We start from the raw sequence: 21,362 nt of genomic DNA on the forward strand, positions 1-21,362 counted from the left end.
CACACCCAAAATGCATGGCCACTTTTGTGTTAATCATTTAATTTAATTTATTTAATTTGTTTATCAGTTATTTTCTGTGGCTATTAATATTCAAAATGACTTTGGTAACACGACCAATTTAACCAGTATATTATTTTGTCACATGAACTGTACAGAAGGTACAAAAAAAAATGGAGCAACACCTCAGGTGGAACTATTATTTCAAGGCAGGTGCAACCCAGTTGCTTTAGGGGGATGGACTTCCGCCCACTTTTCAGATGCAATCTGAGAGGCAAACCGAGTGCACTGTCTTCTTTGCCTGTATTTGCAGGTTAGTACCTGGTAAAAAATTACTACCACTGTTTGTTACATAGCATGGAGATAAAACATTGCTAAGTTGTAAAGAAGTAAGACAGTACCTGTAACACTTATGGGCACAGCCGCACGTTTGACCCGCATCAGTCTGAGACAGCGGGGTCAGGCTGCGCAGGCCGCTAGCAGAAACGTCGCGGTAATGTTTTGTATTGTGGGTCGTAGCGCCCAGAGCATTGTCTTGTAGGAAGGTCATTCATATAGATTTATTTTCTTTTCATTATGAAGGTTGGTACTCCCGCACACTTTACTATTTTATATAAAGTTTATGATACAAAGATGTTTTATTGTTAAAGTGTCATTGAGGTTTGGAAAAGCATAAAGCTGTTTATATGTGAGTGTTAATGACATGTGAAATAGAAAGAAGTTGCCCATGTTATGCAAAAGTGAGTTTCATCTTCAGTGTGCTGTAAATGTGTGTTTATTTTTGCTCAATTTCAGTATTCAGAACCGGTACAGTTGTCCACTTTAATTTCAACCAGATAAGAGTGTGGTTTGCTTTAAATACAGTTGTATATTGCTGTAAATTCATTGTAGATTACAGTGGCTTTCAATTGCTTAAGCAAGAGCAGGTGTGTACTTTTGTTTTGCTTTGACTGAGCGATCACATGAAGCACATGTAAAATAGTGGAAAGTGTAGAGTGTGAATCCATTTATTTTTCTACTTGTGACTTTGGAAAATGGACAGATATGGACACTGGGACTGAAAAAGTCATGCACACGTGGATATTGTTAATGCTGTTCATGTTTATTGAAACTTGAATAAGAGATGCAATCTGAGAGGCAAACCGAGTGCACTGTCTTCATTGCTCCTGAACTTTACCTGTATTTGCAGGGATTTCTTCTTTGTTATTGTGGCACCATTCCTGGGGCCCGTAACAATGTTGACATACCACAGAAGGAAAATCACAGGTGTGACAGAATTAAACTAATGTTTGCTGAACTCCATTTAGTTTAACAGTTCACACTGGCTTATTGTCACACAATCAGGACCTGCAGAGACCCTTGAATAGAACAAAGGAAGTGTTAATGTTCTTCATAACACCTTTGCTTTTCCAAGGTGACAAGTCAAAATGTCTCCTGTGAAAATGACTGTTTCTTTATCAATCTTGCAGGTGAGGTGAAATATCTGCATGAATTAATGACACCTGGACAGATATGCAAGGACCTTTCTGCTTTGCTAATATTTTTATGGCACATTGGGTGTCACAATCGGGAGTCTTATCTAAAGTCAAATTTAAGTGAAACTATTAAAAGAATAAGCAGAGAAGATTTATTCTATTCTAATACAGTGCAGAATTTCTTTCTCTCCCTTCTTAAAGAGATGTATGATGTACAACAATGACAATCCATGTTAATCCTAAATGTTGATGATTTAGGCTTCAGTCTTTCCTCTAAATAATTCAAAACATTCTGTGACTTTGGTTTTCTGATTCTTTTGCAACGTTCTCCTCTTCAGCTCTGCCAAACTAATCTGACCACTGTGGAAATGTCAACAAACAGTAAGATATGGCGATATTAAACTGGTGCTTTAAGAATTTTACCAGAATTGGTAACTCATTGGCAAGAGCTTAAATATAAAATACATTCAAAAGATGCAGCTAGCTTGTGCACATAACACAAATTCTTGCCAGCTCTGCTCTCTCTAAGAATACACTAATTATGCTGAATGGATGGAAAAAAAAATCAGCTGAATTAGTCATTTTCAAACAGACATTTGTAGTTGGACAAAGCTAAGACAGCCATTTCCTCATGTGTTTAGTTTTACTAAGCTAAGCTATTCAGCTACTAATCATATAGCACAGAAGAATGCACATAGCAAGTCGGTAGCAATTGTGTGGTTTCACAGTCATATCTGTTCCTCATTGTCACATCCAGTTTCAAAACACAAAGATACTAGCTCATGTCAAGAATTCAGAGCTAGACTACAAGAATCAAGGTGTTCTGTTGTGATAGCTGCATCCATCTTTTATAACATCTATGGTCAAACTACCTCGGTAACTTACAGAGATCAGAATTAATAAGGTTTCTCATTTACCATCATGCATCCATTGCTTGTCCACCATATTGGATGTGATAGGACTAACAGGTGCTAGAAAAACATGTTTGCATCTATTAGCTTATGTGGTTATTAGCTGTCCCTGGGTGAAATTGTTGCAAAAAAGGTGCTGCACCAGAAACTTTTTCACTTTGGTTGTTAGCACTTTGTCACTGCAATTTTTCACGTTCGTCTACAAATACATGCTAACTACTAGCCCGGTGGCAGTATAGCTTTTTCAAGCTCAGAAAAGCAAACCTTCTCCATTTCCAAAAGGGTTTTCTTAAAAAACAACAAACACCACAAACAAAACACAAACAAAAAAACAAGCAAACAACAACAGCAAAAAAAACCCAAAACAAAACAACAGTTGTGTCTTAGTACTAAAGCGAACATGTTGCAGGCTGTAGGTCTGGAGGTCGAGCAGGTCATCTACTAGTCAGAAAGTTGGTGGTTTCAATCCTAGTCGCTCCAGTCTGCATCCCAAAGTATCTGTGACGGCCAGTGTGTTTGTGGTGGAGACCCAAAAGTAGACATGGAAGAGACAAAAACTAAGGTGTAACAAAAAGCAAGCCGTTTATTTGGCCGAAAAACATGGAATACAAATCAAGTTGTTTTTGGGTTTTTTTTAATTTTTTTTTTTATTTAACCTTTAACCAGGAAGATCCCATTGAGATTAAAAACCTCTTTTTCAAGGGAGACCTGGCCAAGATAGGCAGCAGCAAGTGTCTCACAGTTATAGAAATTACTCAATTAAACACAGGCAGCAACAACACACGCAAAAATAAATGACAAAATAAAGAAAAAAAATAAAATAAAATTCAGTAAAATTCAAATAAAAAAAATCAGTTAAAATGACAATCAATCTAGTTGAAAAACAGTTGTAGTGATGGGAATTCCGGTTCTTTTTGGAGAACCGGCTCTTTCGGCTCCCAACCGGCTCTTTAGGTTGTTTTGTTGCTTTAATTAATTATCAAAACAATATGAAATTATGCACAAAAAAAATTACTAATATTAAAAAAAACAAAAAGAAAAACCAAAAAACAAACAAACAAACAAGTGGTTTTATTTATATGTTTACATACAAATATATACGGTGGCCCCTAGAGACAAAGCACGTACAAACACATTTCTAGCGTTATCTGACCTTCCAAAACAGAGCTACCCTAGATCACTTAAATTACACAATTGAAAGCATAGGTGTATTGTTTGTGTATTTATACACAAGCACTCATATATATTCAAATAATTAAAAAAAAATATTTTTTTTCATTTACCTGTTACTATCACACACCAAATCCGGTCGTTGGTACTTCTTGGCTTGTGTAGCCACTAGGTAACAAAAGGTCAACATTGCCCCTAGCATCGTGACAGTGTTTTGGAGTTTGTACCTGCTTCTGAGTTTGTATGCGTTTTGTCTCTAGGGGCAACCGTAAGTATACTTTTATTTATTCACTCCACATAAAATGTAATAAATAAATCATATAATACAAAAAAACAACTATTTACATTTCAACTTTTAACTATTTAAATTCGGCTTTTTCCTTTTAAGCAAATTTAGAGTGAAACAACACAAAACACTGCAAAGCACAACACAATTAAATATAAATTAAAATATGCAAAACAAAAAGAAGATGCACATTCTCTGTCATATGGACCTGCATGAATAAACTTTCTGAATCCTTTATCATCCGCAACTGAAAATAGTTGTGGACCATTACTATACCTTTCTAATGTTACGTTGTTGTCCCTGGCTCTCTTTCTCTCTCTCTTTCCCTCCTGCTCTGTTCCTGTGCTACTGCGAATGTAACTACCGCCCCTCCCCCCTCTTCCCAGCGCAAGCACAAGGCTCGCGTGCGGAGTGAAGCGGAAAAAAGTGCGAGAGAGGGTGAGAGAAAGAAAAAACAAAAACAACACTGCTCCCAATAAGGAGCCGGCTCGAGTCGTTCACTTCAAAGAGTCGGCTCTAAGAGTCATTTCGTTCGCGACCGACACATCACTAAACAGTTGCATGTTATGGACTTGGCCTCAAGGATTCATAGTTCAGATTTAAAAGCACTTCATGAAATGAATTCCGTCATTTTCCATTCGTTCTGCAGTTTGTTCCAAGCCAAGGGTGCTAAATGGACAAAAGCTCTTTTACCAAATTCAGTTCGGGCAAATGGAACAGAAAACAATAAGTAACCATACGGACGAAGAGAATACTGACCAGCATGTTTCATTGCGAGCAGGGAACATATATAAGAAGGCAGCAACCCAAGTATTGCCTTATATATAAAACTGTATAAATGAGAGTTCCTCCGACTTATCAAAGCAGGCCATCCTACCTGAGAGTATAACTCACAGTGGTGAGTCTGAGATTTACGGTTAGTGATGAACCTCAGAGAAGCATGATACACAGTATCAACCATTCGAAGACATTGAGCAGAAGCATTCGTATATAGAATATCTCCATAATCCAGCACAGGCAAAAATGTTGCAGCAACAGCAAGCCGCTTCTTTGTATTAAAAGAGAAACAACTTATTTTGAAAATAAAATCTCAGTTTTAACTTCAGATTTTTCACAAGATTCTCTGCATGTGGTTTGAAGGTGAGCGAGTCATCAATTAAGATTCCCAGATATTTATAGGTGTGAACCAACTATTTTATTACCTTGTAGAGTGGTTACTGATGGGATTGTTTTGGGCCCATTTCCTTGATTTAGAAAACAACATCAGCTTTGTTTTGTCTGCATTGAGAACACGTTTAAGCTGAAGTAATGAGTGCTGGACAGCAAAAAAGGCTTTCTGCAAGGAGTCAATGGCTTGGACAAGAGTTGAACCACAGCTGTAAATAACTGTGTCATCAGCATAGAAGTGCAAGTCTGCATATGGCACATTTAGACCAAAACTGTTTATGTAAATGATAAATAGAAGGGGACCTAATACAGAACCCTGTGGCACTCCGTTGTGCACTGTAACAAAGTCAGAACATAGACCGTCAGATTTTATGCAATGAGACCTATTACTGAGGTAGTTTGAGAACCATGCCACTGCTCTCTCAGACAGTCCTGACTGGAAGAGTCTAAGTTTTAAAATACAATAATCAACAGTGTCAAATGCTTTTGACAAATCAATAAAAAGGGATGCACAGTGTTGTTTCTTATCAAGTGCAATAGTAATATCATTTACCATTCTCATTGCAGCTGTTATAGTACTGTGATTCTTCCTAAAGCCTGATTGATATTCAGATAAAATGGCATTGGTGTGTAAAAACTCCTTTAACTTAGTTAACACTGCTGAGTCGCCCCTTTTAATAGAGGAACAACAAAAGCTGATTTCCATACTGAGGGAATTTCATTTGTATCCAGTGTGAGGTTGAAAAGTGTTGTGAGAGGCTCTGCCACAAAATCAGCTGCCAGTTTCATGAAGTAAGGATCTAGTAAGTCTGGCCCTGGAGATTTTCTAGGATCTAACACTTTAAGAGCTTTACAGACCTCCTGCACAGAGAAAGGAAGAAAGTTAAATGGCTGACCAGTGTACACCGGAAGGTTTGTGCCAGATTTTACAGAGACTGGGTTCAGAGAGTCAAACAAAGAGCCAGAAGATATAAAGTGCTTGTTAAAGCAATTCATAATCTCCTTCCTATCATAAACAGGAACAGAATCCTTAAAAACATAGGTGGGTAGAGCATGGGAGCTTTTACTTGCTGAAAGAGACTTAATGATTTTCCAGAACTTCTGTGGATTATTTAGGTTCTCAGTGGTGACAGACAGATAATATTCTGATTTAGCTTTCTTAATAGAGGAAGTACATTTGTTTCTTAGTTGTCTGAAAAGAAGCCAATCAGTGGGGTAGCCTGTTTTCCTAGCTTTGGCCCAAGCCAGGTTACGCTCATGAATGATATCTGCCAGCTCTGGGGAGAACCAGGGGTTTTCACAACCTTTTATCCTACATCTCCTTAATAGTGCATGTTTATTCACAATTTGCATAAACCCATCCCTAAAGAATGCCCACGCTAATTCTACATCAGGGATCAATCCTATTTTCTTCCAGTCATAGTTTGACAAATGATAAAATGCTTGTTCATTAAAATGTTTAAGAGTTCTTTTAAAAAAAATAATACGATGTTGTGACTTGGGCACTTTAGTATTTCTAATAACAGCAACACAGTGGTCACTTAAGTTGTTACAAAAGACACCCAAGGATGAAAATTTATGAGGAACATTTGTCAAAATCAAGTCAATCAAAATAGACTTTTCAGGGCTTTTGAGATTTGGCCAAGTGGGTAAACTGACCAGCTGGGTAAAATTGATAGAGTCACAAAAAGATTTAAAATCATCTGAAACAGGTTTGAGCCAATCCCAGTTAAAGTCACCAGCTAAAACAAGCTCACCATAATTTTGTCTGGACAACAAAAGGTTTAAAGAACGCAGAGCTTCTGTGGAGGCAGAAGGAGGTCGATAGCAACAGGCAACTGTTATGCAAAGATCCTTTGCAATATTCACATTCAGAGCCAAAAATTCCAATTGTTTGCAAATGGATTCTGATAGAACTATTGTAGTATCAAATTTTGACTTAACATAAGCAGCAACACCACCACCTTTCTTAAGCCTATCGGTACGATAGATATTGCATCCAGCCATGCTAATATGTTCATCAGATATATATTTAGACAACCAAGTTTCAGAAATGAGGACAATATCTGCATCTGTTGACTGAACCCAAATCTTGATCATATCCATCTTGGGTAACAAACTGCACACATTAAGATGAACTATCTTCAGCCCAGGTGAGGATTTAAATTCAGATGGTGTCTGACTACATTGCAGCTCAGGGCTGGGTTAAGTTTGACATTACCCGATAAGAGCAGTAGTAAGACAATCAGAAGTCTCTGCTTTGTAACATTACTTACTGATTTTGACTTGTGAAATGTTGAAACAAAGCAGAATTTTTCATAACTAATTTTGTAATCGTACAAAGTAAATGTGTAAGTGTAAATGATAAAAGTGAAAAGGTGTAAATGATAAATTCATGTCCTGTTCCAAATACATTGGAAATTGCACAGGATGTACAGCAGCAGTGACGCATGTAGATCTGGGGACCATGTCTCGCAGAATGAGGACACTGTTAAATGTGCTCATCTTAGAAAAATTTAGTGTCCCAAAGTCCCCCACAGCCAATAAGCAAAGTAAAGTTATTAAAAAGTCATTATCCAAAACACACAATGATTGTTGATGCTGAATTAAATAGGCTGCACAGACCTAGGATGGCAAGTAATGCTCCAGCCAGAAGCTCAGGTCATGGTGGCTTGCTAGCAGAGGGCTTCTGTGCTAGCACATGCACCACTGTGGTGTAGAGGGCTTAAATCAACAACACAGCACCTGATGTAATGCAGATGAGCTTTTTCTAGCAGCACAGGCCTTGGTGTGGTAGTCACAGCAAACCGGGGTGAAAACTAAAACCTAAACTGGGAAACTATGAAAACTAGGACAAAGACATATGAACATGATTCTGAGCAGGTGAATACAAGAAACAACATTAAAAAAAACCCCATAAAGCATAAACAATACCTAAAAACCTAACATGACATGGAGGGAGAAAAACAGACACACCAACACTGAACAGAGGAAGACAGAAGACTTAAATACACAGAAGGGTAATGAGGAAAGTAGAAACACCTGGGGAAACACAGCTGACACAAATAAACAAGATGCCATAGGGGAAGCAAAACTAAACACACTGAACATGGAAACACAAGACTTTCAAAATAAAACCGGAATCGTGGACATGAACTGGGACTCGCAGCTTGACACAAAAGTCAGAGAAAGGGAGCGAGAGAGGGAGAGGGACACAGAGGAAAGAGACACAAGGGGAACCTACATAGACGAGGAGATAACACATGACAAACAGAAAAAGACTCATAAACAAGGAGACACAGGTGAAACACAAACTAGACTAAAACTCAACTAAATCCTAACTAATAACAACAACACAGGAACTCAATATAACCTGAGAAATCAAAAATACAAAATAAACAGAAAATGCTGGGTGACAGCCCCCTGACGGTATACTGAACCCTAAGCTCTTTGTTGTGTTCATCAGAATGTGAATATTTATGAATGTGCGGTTCATACATAGCCATTTGGTGTAGAAATAAGCAGTGTTGGGGAGTAACGGAATATATGTACCGCCGTTACGTATTTAAAATACAAAATATGAGTAACTGTATTCTATTACAGTTTAAAAAGGTGGTATTCAGAATACAGTTACTTTGTTGAAATAAAGGGATTACACTGTGGTCTTTTCCTGTTTCATATGTTAGGCTGTCCCCTCTCTATTTTTGGTAATTCCACGCCGGTTGAAACCCAAACAAAACACGCATTAAGAGGCTCTAATGCCTGTGTCTCAATCTTGCGGCACATGTCAGCTCTATTTGCGGCCCGCATAATGACGTGAAGAAATATTTTTTTTAAATTATTGTTCAAAAAATTATTTAATATGAAGGCAGTAGGGAGAGTTTTAAAGACATTGCCCTAAAGAATGTAGCCTCATGGGCAGTGTAGTCCAGTTGTAAGTAAGCTATTAAGACTCGACTGTACACTGTGCTCATGTTTTCCTCCAAAACAATAAGTTCCGTTGAAGCAGCCGTTCAACGCCTCTCTCTGTCTCTCGCTAGCAAAGTTGACCCAGACAACAAAGTAAAGCTAGTTTTCAGCTACGAGCCCGACACGGAACCCGACGTATTAGCCAGAGGTCCCTTTAATACGGTTCGGAGCAGCAGACCTGTTTTATATACATGCGGAATAGTTTTCTATACGAGATCGCTGCTAAAAGTAACCTACTGTTACTGTTACCTATTAAGATTTAAAAAATCTGGTTGGTATTGGTATGGCGAGTAACCTTCAGTAATAGTAATAAATCACATAGCCATAGTACATTCATGTAGTTGTAAAAAGCATGATAATATATTAACCCTTTAAAACCGGTCGGAGCGGGCACGCTCGGTTTTGCGTAACTATTTTTAAGTCCCTGTAGAACCGGAACCAGGTAAGCTAGGGCAATAATTTTTTTTGCATATGAAACCGGTGGAGTTGTACTTACATGTTATGCCATCAGCTTGTCCTAAGTCACGGTTTCCTTCCACATATAGCTTTGCAAAAACTGCACAAAAAGCAGTTGCAGCAACAAAAGCATAATATTCCAGAAACATGCTTTGACAATCTGATCAGCTGTTCATAACACTTCCTACATTGGAATAGACGTCAGCGTGACCTTTCATATGTCCGCCATTACCTGCCCGAAATCGTAAGTGACGTCAGTTTCTCGGAAAATGTAGTTTTTTACCTTTGGGGCCTTATAAGCATATACTGGTGTTTTTAAAAGTCAGGTTTGGCTTCATGCTTTTCTGTATTGTTTCTGGGATGCTTAGAACTCAAATTGCACTGCTGGAAATAGTTTATTTTGATGCACATGCTGGGTTTTTTTTTTTGCAAATTTGCATTATAATATTTATTTTCGTTTTTCCTGCAGTATATAAAAATTGGTGTATCGATAGATAAAACTATGAAGACATTCAAAATAAATTTTCTACTGTTGGAAACTATTTTGTGCAACTTTTTTGTATTTACAGTTTTGAGGGATAAACCTCTTAAATTTCTCTAACTAGAAATATATGTAAAAAACAAAAACAAACAAATTTCAATTTTTTTGTTGTTTATTGCACTTTTTTTGCAATTTATGTAGTTATTGACTTAATGCATACATATTTTTTAAAATTTGGACTATAATGGTTGTATTGATGTATAGCAACTTGAAATCCCAAAAATGAATTCCCAAAAATGGCACTACAGCATGTAAAAATATAAAGATAAGCTCTGGCGGACTTGGTCCTATGGTAGGTCTTAAAGGGTTAAGTAATCCAAAGTATTCAGAATACGTTACTCTCACTGAGTAATGTAACAGAATACATTACAAAATACATTTTGGGGCATGTATTCTGTAATCTGTAGTGAAAGGTAGTAAAAGTAACCTTCCCAACACTGGAAATAAGTGCATGTTTTAATGGGTGAAAGAGACATGTTTTATAAAGCACTTTGAGGGCTCAAGTAGAGAGAAAAAAACTGATATATAAAATCCAGTCCTTTTATCAAAATGCTCAATTTTTACTTTAAAGATTCTTCTTCATTTCTGATTTGTGTTGCTCTTTTCACAGTTCACTACAGCCCAGCGAGTAGATGGACTGTCTTTTTTAGTCAGGTCTGCCACTTACATTTAAGCTACAACTGCTGAAGTATGCTAGCCAAACAATCACATGGAGGTTTATGCCAACTGGAAACATGTGGAATGCAGAATACACATTTTTCCATTGTGATAGGTGGTTACTAGGTACATACATACATGGTTTAGGTGATATATGTGTCTCCCTTTAATTATTCAACTGCTTCCCATAAACCACATACCAAACGTGCTCTATTTGATTAAGATCGGGTGACTGTGGAGGCCAAGTACAGTGATTCTCTCTATTATTGTGGGGCCTTTACCTTACAAAAAAAACCACCTTGATAAGTGATATTGTGATTTGGTATTTTATTTAAAAAATTATCTATCTATTTATCTGGCTTCAACAACAATGTCGTTTGCCTTTACTGTGTTTACATGCCTAAATGCATTGTGCTACTGCCATGTGATTGGTTGATTAGATATTTTCATTAACAAGCAATTGAACAGGTTCCCCTAACAAAGTGACTAATGCTGCAATGCGCATTATTCAAAAATGTGCAGCTATTTCTTTAAAGTAGGTGACAAACTAATGATGCAATAAAACTAGATGCAAATATTGTGGAAAGCAAAACAAAACAATGAGGAAATCTGAAAGAAAGGTTATTTTTTTCATTCCAATTTTCACATTTCAGTGCATCTGCAAGGGATCGATGCTCTTCTCGTCAATGAGTTTAGCTTGTTTACTTTGTATGTGTATACTTGTGTGCAAGTGTCTCTGCCCGCTTACAAACCCTAACAGTAATTTGTCAAGAGATTCCCATCAGTGTCTGGAACAATTTGGTCATTATTGGGTCTGTTGTTCAATCAACTTATTTTTTCCTCCTCATTTGAACACATCCGCGCTTTAAGCTCACCGTAATTACTTCCCTTGTGGTTGTTGCTTTACAACTCGCCATCTTGTGGGGGAATTTCACTGGCGCCAGGGGCATAGAGACAAAGACAGACAAATAAGGAGGAGGGAGCAGAGGTTGAAACACAGCCTGTGGATTGTTCTTCCCTTTCTACGCGAGCATCTCTTTCAAAACATCTCTGAGCAAATGGATTCAAGGGATTAACCTCATCTAACATTTCCTCCACACAACTCAATGGCATCATCTCTTATTTGTTTATGAATGCACCCTACTCCTCCCCCCCCCTCACTTTAGTTAACGCAGTGGGAGTTAATGGAATTGTTTTGATGGTGATGTATGGGGGATTGTGTGAGGAGACAGATGGGGAAATGTAATTACGGATGTTTCAGGGCTTCGGGGAGAAAAGAAAACTTGTCACAAAGGAGAGTTCAAGAAGCAAAGACAGCACCATTCGTCATGTGAGACAATAGTCAGAGAAAATTAAATCAAAGGATTTTTACATAAACCGCTTTCTCTTAAAATTGCGTTTCACCCCCAGCACAACGGAAAAGTATTTTGTCATTATCTTGAAGAGAGTTATGTAATATAGTTTTGCAAAAGCCTTTGTTGTTTTGCTTGCTTTGATTTTATATTCGAGTGTACTTTTGGAAAAATAATGAAACAACCATTAATGTTTCCAAAGACAAAAAGGCAATTTATGCTGATTTTTATTTTTTATTTTTTAGATGAGGCAGTGTGAGCATTACTGTGGATGGATTCTATTAAAGTAAATGAATGCTAGGATGTATTGTCTGAAAGTCTTCCTTAGGCAGACAGACTTCTACAATCTGATCTTTTTCTTGTTATTCTTCTACCTTTCAGCTATTGATTTACTTCTGTGCTTTGGTTCCTTGCCTTATTAACTCGCCCAGCCTTTCCAAGCTTTATACTATGACCTGGAGTTAAAGTGAACTACCTGGAAATGCTTTCCAGCACTTTCAGTCAATGACCAATTAAATCTCATAGGGAGGTAAATGTATATTATTGTCGAATTAATTTTTTTTTTGTCCTGCAGCCTGGCATTACTTCCAGTGACAGTGGAATAAAATAATAATAAAATAATGGCATCCCATGGCACTCTTACACCCACACCATCCCTGCGATGCGTTCATGGTGCAAATGTAAACAAAGTTGTGGTCACAGTACTTCACCTTCCAGCTAGCATTACATAAGCAGTTGGGGAATTTCAAATGCAGTTATTAAACAGTCATAAAAAAATCTGTTTGTGGGAAGTACAGTTCCAGCATATTTAACTAACAGGTCAGTGAATATCAAAGTAGTAGCAGAGACTAGCTAATAAGCTCAAAAAAGTATATAAAATCAACTGAAGTTCTTAGAGATGCGTGTACTGCTACACTTGATCTTAAGGTTCTCTCAGCAGACGGAGGAGTGATCTGTCCAGGGTGTACTCCACCTCTCACCCTATGAGAGGCTCCATAGGCTTTTAACAAATGACACCTGAGGGAACATTGTGTGCCCTCAGATCATGGCTGACAAAGTTTAATGTTGAGAAATGTTGATTTGCTTTACTTAATAAAAACTGAATAAAGTGTGATATAGTGAATATAAATCTTTTTTTTTTTTACTTGCAAACATCACTTATCTAAGGATATGCTAATAAATACAAAATTCTTTAAACCGGAAGCTGTGCAGCTGACTGTTTCTGAAAAGCTGCTCCTCTACCAGTGCAGCCTAATGACTTCAATGCTGATGGGATTTGCATAACTGAAAATGTGACTATCTCAAGCTCTCGTCAAAGTTACTTGCTATCATTATCAAAATAAGTCTGCCGTTATTAACTCTGGACCCATTTAGCGCTGTCTTTGAGGATTTCTTTGAATGTTCCTAATTAGACAAGCAGTGGCTGCAGCTTCATCAGTGGACAGCAGACAGACACCCAACTCAAACTCATTCTCAATCATTAGATAAGGGGAAACGAGACAGGAAAAAACAGAACGTCACAGAGCTGCTGCCAAGTTAATTGTAAAAGATTCCGGGGCTAGAGAGTGCAAGCACTTCACTCATACTGGCAACAAAAAACTGATGTGTGCAAGCTGTAAACTGCTATATTATTAGCAAGTGTATCTTCAAACTACAAACCTCAGCCAAAAAAATCACTGTTAAACATTTAGTATAACAATATTTACATTTGCTACTGTTATGTTTTACACAGAAGAGGCTTGTTAGGCTGATATAAGCTGTCAAGAACAAGCTGTTTGTTATTTTATGGTGAAATCCATTGTTTAGAAGTTGCTACACCAAAAACCTCCTTTGGACTGCTTTGGCCACTGGGGTCACCCTGAGATAGCATGGAAAATACTGCTCTGTCTGCAAATTCTCGCCATTTACTCTCCAAGCTGTAACAAAACTTGAAAAAGAGTGATGGTTCACAGAGATAAATATATATTCACATGCAGTCACACCAGGAACAGGCCTTTCTCTTCTCAGAATATACAGTATCTCACAAAAGTGAGTACACCCCTCACATTTTTGTAATTATTTTGTTATATCTTTTCACGAGACAACATTGAAGATATGACACTTTGAAATACACCTCCAAAAAGACCTGTGCCTTGCTAAATAAACTGAGGATAAAGGTACTTGACTGGCCAAGCACGTCTCCAGACTTGAACCCTATTGAGCAACTGTGGGGCATCCTTAAATGGAAGGTGGAGGAGCGCAAGGTCTCTAACATCCGCCAGTTGCATGATGCCATCTTGAAGGAGTGGAAGAGGATTGCAGTGGCACCCTGTGAAGCTCTAGTGAACCAACAGAGTTAAGGCTGTGTTGGAAAATAATGGTTGCCACACAAATTATTGACACGTTGGGCACAGTTTGGACATTTTCACCTACGGGTGTACTCACTTTTGTTGCCAGCAGTTTAGACATTAATGGCTATATGTTGAGTTATTTTGAGGTGACAGCAAATTTACACTGTTATACAAGCTGTACACTGACTACTTTACATTGTATCACAGTGTCATAGGTTCAGTGTTGTCCCATGAAAAGATACAATAAAATATTTACAAAAATGTGAGGGGTGTACTCACTTTTGTGAGATACTTTACATGTTCACCCAATGACCGGAGGCTGTAGCACTTAATTTCTCACAGAATACACATTCTTCCCCTACAACCAGTGGTTGCCTAATGGTTGCCAACAGGTCTCTGGCCTTTTTGACCGAAGCCTTAAGCTTTCCTGACAACCAGATATAACTTTTATTAATCATAGCTGTTTCTCTTTTTTCCAAATATTGGTCCCGGGATTCGATTCAATTCAATTCAATTTTATTTATATAGCGCCAAATCACAACAAAAGTCGCCTCAAGGCGCTTCATAGATACAGAGAAAAACCCAACAATCATATGACCCCCTATGAGCAAGCACTTTGGCGACAGTGGGAAGGAAAAACTCCCTTTTAACAGGAAAAAACCTCCAGCAGAACAAGGCTCAGGGAGGGGCGGGGCCATCTGCTGTGACCAGTTGGGGTGAGAGAAGGAAAACAGGATGAAAGACATGCTGTGGAAGAGAGCCAGAGATTAATAACAGATATGATTCAATGCAGAGAGGTCTATTAACACATAGTGAGTGAGAAAGGTGACTGGAAAGGAAAAACTGCATCATGGGAATCCCCGGCAGCCTACGTCTATTGCAGCATAACTAAGGGAGGATTCAGGGTCACCTGGTCCAACCCTAACTATATGCTTTAGCAAAAAGGAAAGTTTTAAGCCTAGTCTTGAAAGTAGAGATAGTGTCTGTCTCCCGAATCCAAACTGGAAGCTGATTCCACAGAAGAGGGGCCTGAAAACTGAAGGCTCTCCCTCCCATTCTACTTTTAAATACTCTAGGAACAACAAGTAGGCTTGCAGTGCGAGAGCGAAGTGCTCTAATAGGGTGATATGGTACTACAAGGTCATTAAGATAAGATGGGGCCTGATTATTTAAGACCTTGTATGTGAGGAGCAGGATTTTGAATTCAATTCTGGATTTAACAGGGAGCCAATGAAGGGAAGCCAAAACAGGAGAAATATGCTCTCTCTTTCTAGTCTCTGTCAGTACTCTTGCTGCAGCATTTTGGATTAGCTGAAGGCTTTTCAGCGAGCTTTTTGGACATCCTGATAATAATGAATTACAGTAGTCCAGCCTGGAAGTAATAAATGCATGAACTAGTTTTTCAGCATCACTCTGAGACAGGATATTTCTAACTTTAGAGATGCTGCGCAAATGGAAGAAAGCAGTCTTACATATTTGTTTAATATGTGCGTTGAACGACATGTCCTGGTCAAAAATGACTCCAAGGTTCCTCACAATGTTACTGGAGGCCAAGGTAATGCCATCCAGAGTAAGAATCTGGTTAGATACCATATTTCTAAGATTTTCAGGGCCGAGTACAATAACCTCAGTTTTATCTGAATTAAGAAGCAGAAAGTTAGCGGCCATCCAGGTCTTTATGTCTTTAAGACATTCCTGCAGTTTAACTAATTGGTGTGTGTTACCTGGCTTCATGGATAGATAGAGCTGGGTGTCATCTGCATAGCAGTGAAAATTTATGCTATGTCTTCTAATGATGCTGCCTAGGGGAAGCATGTATAGTGTAAACAGAATTGGTCCTAGCACCGAACCCTGTGGAACTCCATAATTAACCTCAGTGTGTGAAGAGGACTCTCCATTTACATGTACAAATTGGAGTCTATTAGATAGATATGATACAAACCACTGCAGCGCAGTACCTGTAATACCTCCAGCATGTTCATACGCTCTAATAGGATATTATGGTCAACAGTGCAGCGTTTGATACTAAGGTCTAGCAGGACAAGCACAGAGATGAGTCCACTGTCAGAGGCCATAAGAAGATCATTTGTAACCTTCACTAAAGCTGTTTCTGTGCTGTGATGAGCTCTGAAACCTGACTGAAACTCTTCAAATAAGCCATTCCTCTGCAGATGATCTGTTAGCTGTTTGACAACTACTCTTTCAAGGATTTTTGATATGAAAGAAAGGTTGGAGATTGGCCTATAATTAGCTAAGACTGCTGGGTCTAGAGATGGCTTGAGTAAAGGTTTAACTACAGCCAGCTTGAAGGCCTGTGGTACATAGCCGATTATTAGAGATAGGTTGATCATATTTAAGATCGAAGAATTAATTAGTGGCAGGACTTCTTTGAGCAGTTTTGTAGGAATGGGGTCTAAAAGACACGTTGATGGTTTGGAGGAAGTAATTACTGAAGTTAACTCAGAAAGATCAATTGGAGAAAAAGAGTCTAACTTAACATCAATGGTACTAAGAGTAGCTGTAGATAATGTTACATCTGTGGGATGATTATTGGTCATTTTTTCTCTAATGATAAAAATTTTATTTGTGAAGAAGTTCATGAAGTCATTACTAGTTAACGTTAAAGGGATGGTTGATTCAAAAGAGCTCTGACTTTTTGTCAGCCTGGCTACAGTGCTGAAGAGAAACCTGGGGTTGTTCTTATTTTCTTCAATCAGTGACGAATAGTAAGATGTTCTTGCTTTGTGGAGGGCTTTCTTATAAAGCAGCAAACTATTTCTCCAGGCTAAATGATGATCCTCTAAATTTGTGACACGCCATTTCCTCTCCAGCTTACGAGTCATCTGCTTTAGGGTACTTGTTTGAGAATTATACCACGGAGTCAGGTACTTCGGATTTGAGGCATTAGTTTTCACAAGAGCTACAGTGGGACAGCGGGAGCCGCGGAAAACTCAACTGGGGAATTTAAAAAGGAGTTACAAGTAGCCATTAAAAGTGTAATAAGCAGATTTTGTTTACAGTAGATTTCTGGTTTATTTTGGGGGAGGTAATCATTGTGTGGAATTAATTAAATTATCAGTAAGTCAATAAGAAAAGACAATAAGAATCTTGAGTTTTCAGAAAACCTGCAAGAAATGAGAGACAGAACAAATGCATTAAATTATATATGGTGAATGACTTATTCATTACATAACTCAGCAGTCTTAATAAACAACACAGCATGTTGAAACCCGCTATGCTCCAGATGCATGAGAGGCAATAGGCAGGACTACAACACAGAAAAGCAGGTAGACAGAAAGAAGTGGATGATAGATAAAAATTATCTAACACGACTGAACGGCAGATGGGTCGAGCATGAGCTCACACTGAAGGAGACAACAAAGACAGGGTCATGACACAGACTCTCTGAACCAGTGGGAAACTGGGCTCACGGCGAGCTTCCTCTGAAACGATACCCACCGCACTGCACAAACAAACACACGACGAAACATTTTCAGTTCCTCCTCTTTCCTCTCTAACAGACACAGTCTGTCAATCTTCCTGCCCTCTCCTTTTAACCTTTCATTGGACATGTTTCATGGTGTGAGTAAAGTGGCCGTCAAAGCTGTGGGGAGGAGCAGGTCACAGAGGGGTTGGTAGGTTACTTTGAGGGCATGGTGGTATATTGAGGTGGTATTTTACTTGATGCGAGCAACAGTCTTGTTTCTAGCTGTTCAGGGCCATCTTTGTACCCTTGTATTGTCATTAGATCCTACTATGTCCGACAATAACAGCAGAGAATAAAGACATAGAGGCATACAATTCAGTGGAAAGGATAAGTGGATGAAAAACCCACTACAAGCTGAAGTACTCTCATCAATTAATTACCACATAATGCAGGTTTGCGTGTGTTTGTGTGCCATCTTTTAATGTGCATATTTATCTTTGCTGTGCAGCCATGATGTTTAACATGTTAATGTCCTTGTGATTTTTCTGATAGAAGAATGCTCTGATAAATTACGGAAGGTCACTAATGTAAACTCGCAATCCCAGCAGATCTGCTGATCTCAATACCAACCACAGCTCAGCTAATACCATGTGACACATCAAGTTGGCATATAAATCCTACAGTAGCTGCGCATCTTTGCAACCCTTTCCCACATCTTCCACAAGTCTCCTGTGGCTGAATTAATCACCATAATATCTAATGTCACTGGTCTCTATGGTTCTGTTCTCCACTTCCAGCTGTAGTGTGGTTCCATTCCCAAGACGAAACCATACTACCAAATATAAAAGACCAAACTGGAATTTTGCAGAGTTTTAAAGTTATTTTTAAATACAGGAAATATCAATAAAATTACAACAGACTGAATCAACACATCAAAAGTAAAATAAGACTTTTTCTCTAGATAGTAAGACCTTAAACAGTCACAAATGCAGGATAATTTCACACATATGCAATATTTTTTTTATAGAGAAAAGTGATCAATTCTATTTTAATACTGTAAATATACTTTAATAGTGTCATGGTGCTGGGTCGTTGGCCCAGCGTTTTGTGTTTTATGATTATGTCCCTCTGTTCTAGTTATTCTGTGTCCTCCCCCCTTGTGTCCGGTTCGGGTTCTAGATTTCCTGTTTTGTTCTGAAAGTCTGGGTCTGTTGTCATTGTGTTCAGCTTGTCTCCTCCGGTCCTCATGTGTATTGGGTTCAGCTGTTCTTCCCTCCTGTGTGTGATTACCCGATTACCTTGTGTGTGTGTGTGTATATTTAGTGGGTGTCGGTCTGTGTTCATTGTCGGCTCGTCTGCGTTCATCTGTGTATCTCTGCGTTCTATGGTGTTCCGTTCCTGTCTCTGCGTCTCTCTGCCCCGCACCCCTTTTGTATGGTCTCAGGTTTGTCATTTAGTTCTCCCAGTTTAGGTTTCTTCAGTTGTTTTGTCATGCCTCACTGCCTGTTTTTGCCACTGCCACCTTGTAAATAAACGTCACTCGAAACATCAGTCACTGCCGCATTTTGGGTCCTCCTTTTCTCCAACACCACACGGCTCACCCCGCCAGCTGTGACAGTACGAGCCGACCAAACATGGACCCAGCAGCATCCGCACCTTCCCAGGAGTTTCAGGAGGAAGTGATTGACTCCGTTTCGAGGTTGGTTAACCTGTGGCTTGAACGTGAGGGAGAGGAATTTCACCGCGCTGTAGAAGCCAGGCTACAGCAGCTAATTTCTGCTCACCCCTGGCTACTGGACTCTCTTCACCCGCTCGCACAGGACTTCATTCTGAAAGAACTGCACCTTCACCCTCCAGCCGCTACCGCTTCCCGACCCAGCCCGGTGGTGAATGTTTTGCACTGCCCGCCGGGCAATCTGCGGCCCGGCCCGCCGGATGTGGAATTACCCGGCCGGTCGGAGCTATCCCCGAGAAGGAAGCGACGTTCACGCCGCCGACGCCCATCGCCACAGCCGGGTCCCGAGACTTCTGAGTTGCCGGCTGTGGTGAGTGGAAAAAACACTCTGTCTGTTTCGCCAGACCTAGTGACTGTTTATACCGGGGCTGTGTTTTTTGAGTCAGCTGCCCAGCCGGTAGCTCAGTTAGCTGCCCAGCCATTAGCTCAGTTAGCTGCCCAGCCGTCACCTCCATCACATTCAGCCTCACTATCCATAGCCCAGTTACAGTCACAGCCAGACTTATTACAAACTATGTTACAATCCATAGCCCAGTCAATAGCTCAGTTGGCAGAAGACTCATCAGCCTTATCATCAGCTATAGCCATATACCACCTATTCAGCCATCATCTTCACCAACTCCTCCGGTACAGCAAGCCATGACAGTTCAACCCATAAAGGACAGGTCAACAACTTCCTATTCTAAGCAGAGAGACAAACCTAATAACTATGAAAACATTCCTCAAGAGCTGGCCAGTTCTGAGACTGAGACGCACTCCAGGGCCTCCCCAGAGGCTGGGTTTCAGCCCCCAGCAGACTCTGGACCCCTGGAGGTTAAGAAGCCAGCTGAGGACTGCACCCGGCTGTCGCTGCCTGAGCAGGGTCAATGCTCTGCGCAGCTGCAGTCTGCTATGTGTTTGCCAGAGGCCCCTGTGCCCGCTGGTTCAGTGACTATTTCCGCTGGGGGTTCTGGAGAGCCCGGCCAGCACTTTCCTGTCTCCGCTGGAGGGTCCGAGGGGCCCGTTCAGCCGCCTGTCTCCGCTGGAGGGCCCGAGGGGCCCGTCCAGCCTCCTGCCTCGTCAGCTGGAGGGCCCGAGGAGCCCGTCCAGCTTCCTGCCTCGTCAGCTGGAGGGCCCGAGGAGCCCGTCCAGCCCCAAGACTTGTCAGCTGGAGGTTCAGGGGAACCTAGCCAGCTTCCTGCCTCGTCAGTTGGAGGGCCCGAGGAGCCCGTCCATCCGCCAGCTGAAGCCTCATCATCCTCGCCGGCTGCAGCTTCATCCACGCCGCCGGCAGCAACAGCAGCTTCATCCACGCCGCCGGCAGCAGCAGCAGCTTCGTCCTCGCCTGCTGCAGCTTCATCATCTTCGCCTGGTCCAGCTCCGGCTTCATCTTCGCCTGGTCCGGCTTCAGCATCCTCAGCGTCGCCTGGTCCGGCTTCAGCATCCTCAGCGTCGCCTGGTCCGGCTTCAGCATCCTCAGCGTCGCCTGGTCCGGCCTCTGCTTCAGCCTCGCCTGGTCCGGCCTCTGCTTCTGCCTCGCCTGGTGCTGCGGGGGCCACGCAGCCTTTGGGTCCCGAACCGCCGCCTCGACATCGGCGGTCATCTGCCAGGCCGCTTGTTGGGCGTCATCGCCAATATGGCTCACCCCGCCAGCCGTGACAAATAGTGTAAATACGTATATAAAAAGTATATAACATCTACAAGTATTAGTAAACTGTCAAAATGCTGTTTTTGACACACGGGATTTATTTGTGTCAAAACCTTTAAAAGTTTTCATTGTCAAACTAAATCTTCATCATTTGATAATTTCTATCATTCAACTACATATTTCTTTGTAGTCTTACATAAATGAAAATTTCTATTAACTAATGAAGTGGTTTTACAGCAGCAGCAGGTTTAAAAATATATAT

At 40.2% G+C, this 21,362-nt stretch overlaps 1 protein-coding gene across 1 annotated transcript; it reads left to right on the forward strand.

Annotated features, from left to right (window-relative positions):
* The first annotated feature begins 19,116 nt into the window (after positions 1-19,116).
* LOC146361074 (uncharacterized) lies at positions 19,117-21,111 on the forward strand. Its single transcript, XM_084921444.1, has 3 exons — positions 19,117-19,783; positions 20,077-20,400; positions 20,470-21,111. Exons 1-3 carry the CDS (start codon positions 19,373-19,375, stop codon positions 21,109-21,111), a joined length of 1,377 nt encoding a protein of 458 aa, XP_084777570.1. The 5' UTR covers positions 19,117-19,372.
* The last annotated feature ends 251 nt before the right edge of the window (positions 21,112-21,362 follow it).

Source organism: Perissodus microlepis, chromosome 23 (genome assembly GCF_051167445.1).
Source record: "Perissodus microlepis isolate ML-2025 ecotype Zambia chromosome 23, ASM5116744v1, whole genome shotgun sequence".
NCBI lineage: Eukaryota > Metazoa > Chordata > Actinopteri > Cichliformes > Cichlidae > Perissodus > Perissodus microlepis.